The following is a 535-nucleotide window of genomic DNA, read 5'->3' as shown; positions in this document are numbered from 1 at the left end:
ACACACACACACTACACACACACACACACACACACACACATATATATATATATACAACAACACACACACACACACACACACACACACATATATATATATATATATATGCATACACACACCCGAACACAAGTACCCCACATATATCTTATACACTACCGGAGTATGCACTACATTACCTTGCGAGAAAGTAAGTGCAGTATAGCCTTGCATCGTTCCTGTCGGCGTGGGACTATTGAGGCGTCGACATTCATCACAGCCCACAGTCCCTGATGAGTGTACTCACGGAGCACTTTTAGAATCATCTGCTCTAAAACCGCAAAGATCGAATCCGTGGAATGACAGATACGAGACAGAATCTGGGTAGAGATCAAATGCGAAGAAAGATATGCGACAGAATAAACAAATAAAAGGTATGTCGTTTATTCGTGGTATGAGAGGCGGATAAGTGACAGACTTATGACACGAATTTAAGACATGTTGTAAATTGGTACCGACATCTGGCTGTAAGGAGTGGCAGATGCCTGGCAGTCGATGG

General features: G+C 42.6%; 1 protein-coding gene across 1 annotated transcript in view; it reads right to left on the bottom strand.

Annotated features, from left to right (window-relative positions):
• Positions 1-302, bottom strand: part of SARC_13797 (hypothetical protein) — a gene marked incomplete at both ends in the record, with an annotated part of 2,271 nt that extends 1,969 nt beyond the window's left edge. The window contains one exon of the mRNA XM_014292071.1: positions 177-302. Coding sequence (XP_014147546.1) covers positions 177-302 — 126 coding nt within the window. The remainder of the gene's footprint in view (positions 1-176) is intronic.
• Positions 303-535: the final 233 nt, after the last annotated feature.

Source organism: Sphaeroforma arctica (genome assembly GCF_001186125.1).
Source record: "Sphaeroforma arctica JP610 unplaced genomic scaffold supercont1.3755, whole genome shotgun sequence".
In the NCBI taxonomy this organism is placed as follows: domain Eukaryota; class Ichthyosporea; order Ichthyophonida; genus Sphaeroforma; species Sphaeroforma arctica.
Note: the sequence above shows the minus strand (reverse complement) of the source record. Positions and strands in the feature narration are given on the sequence as shown.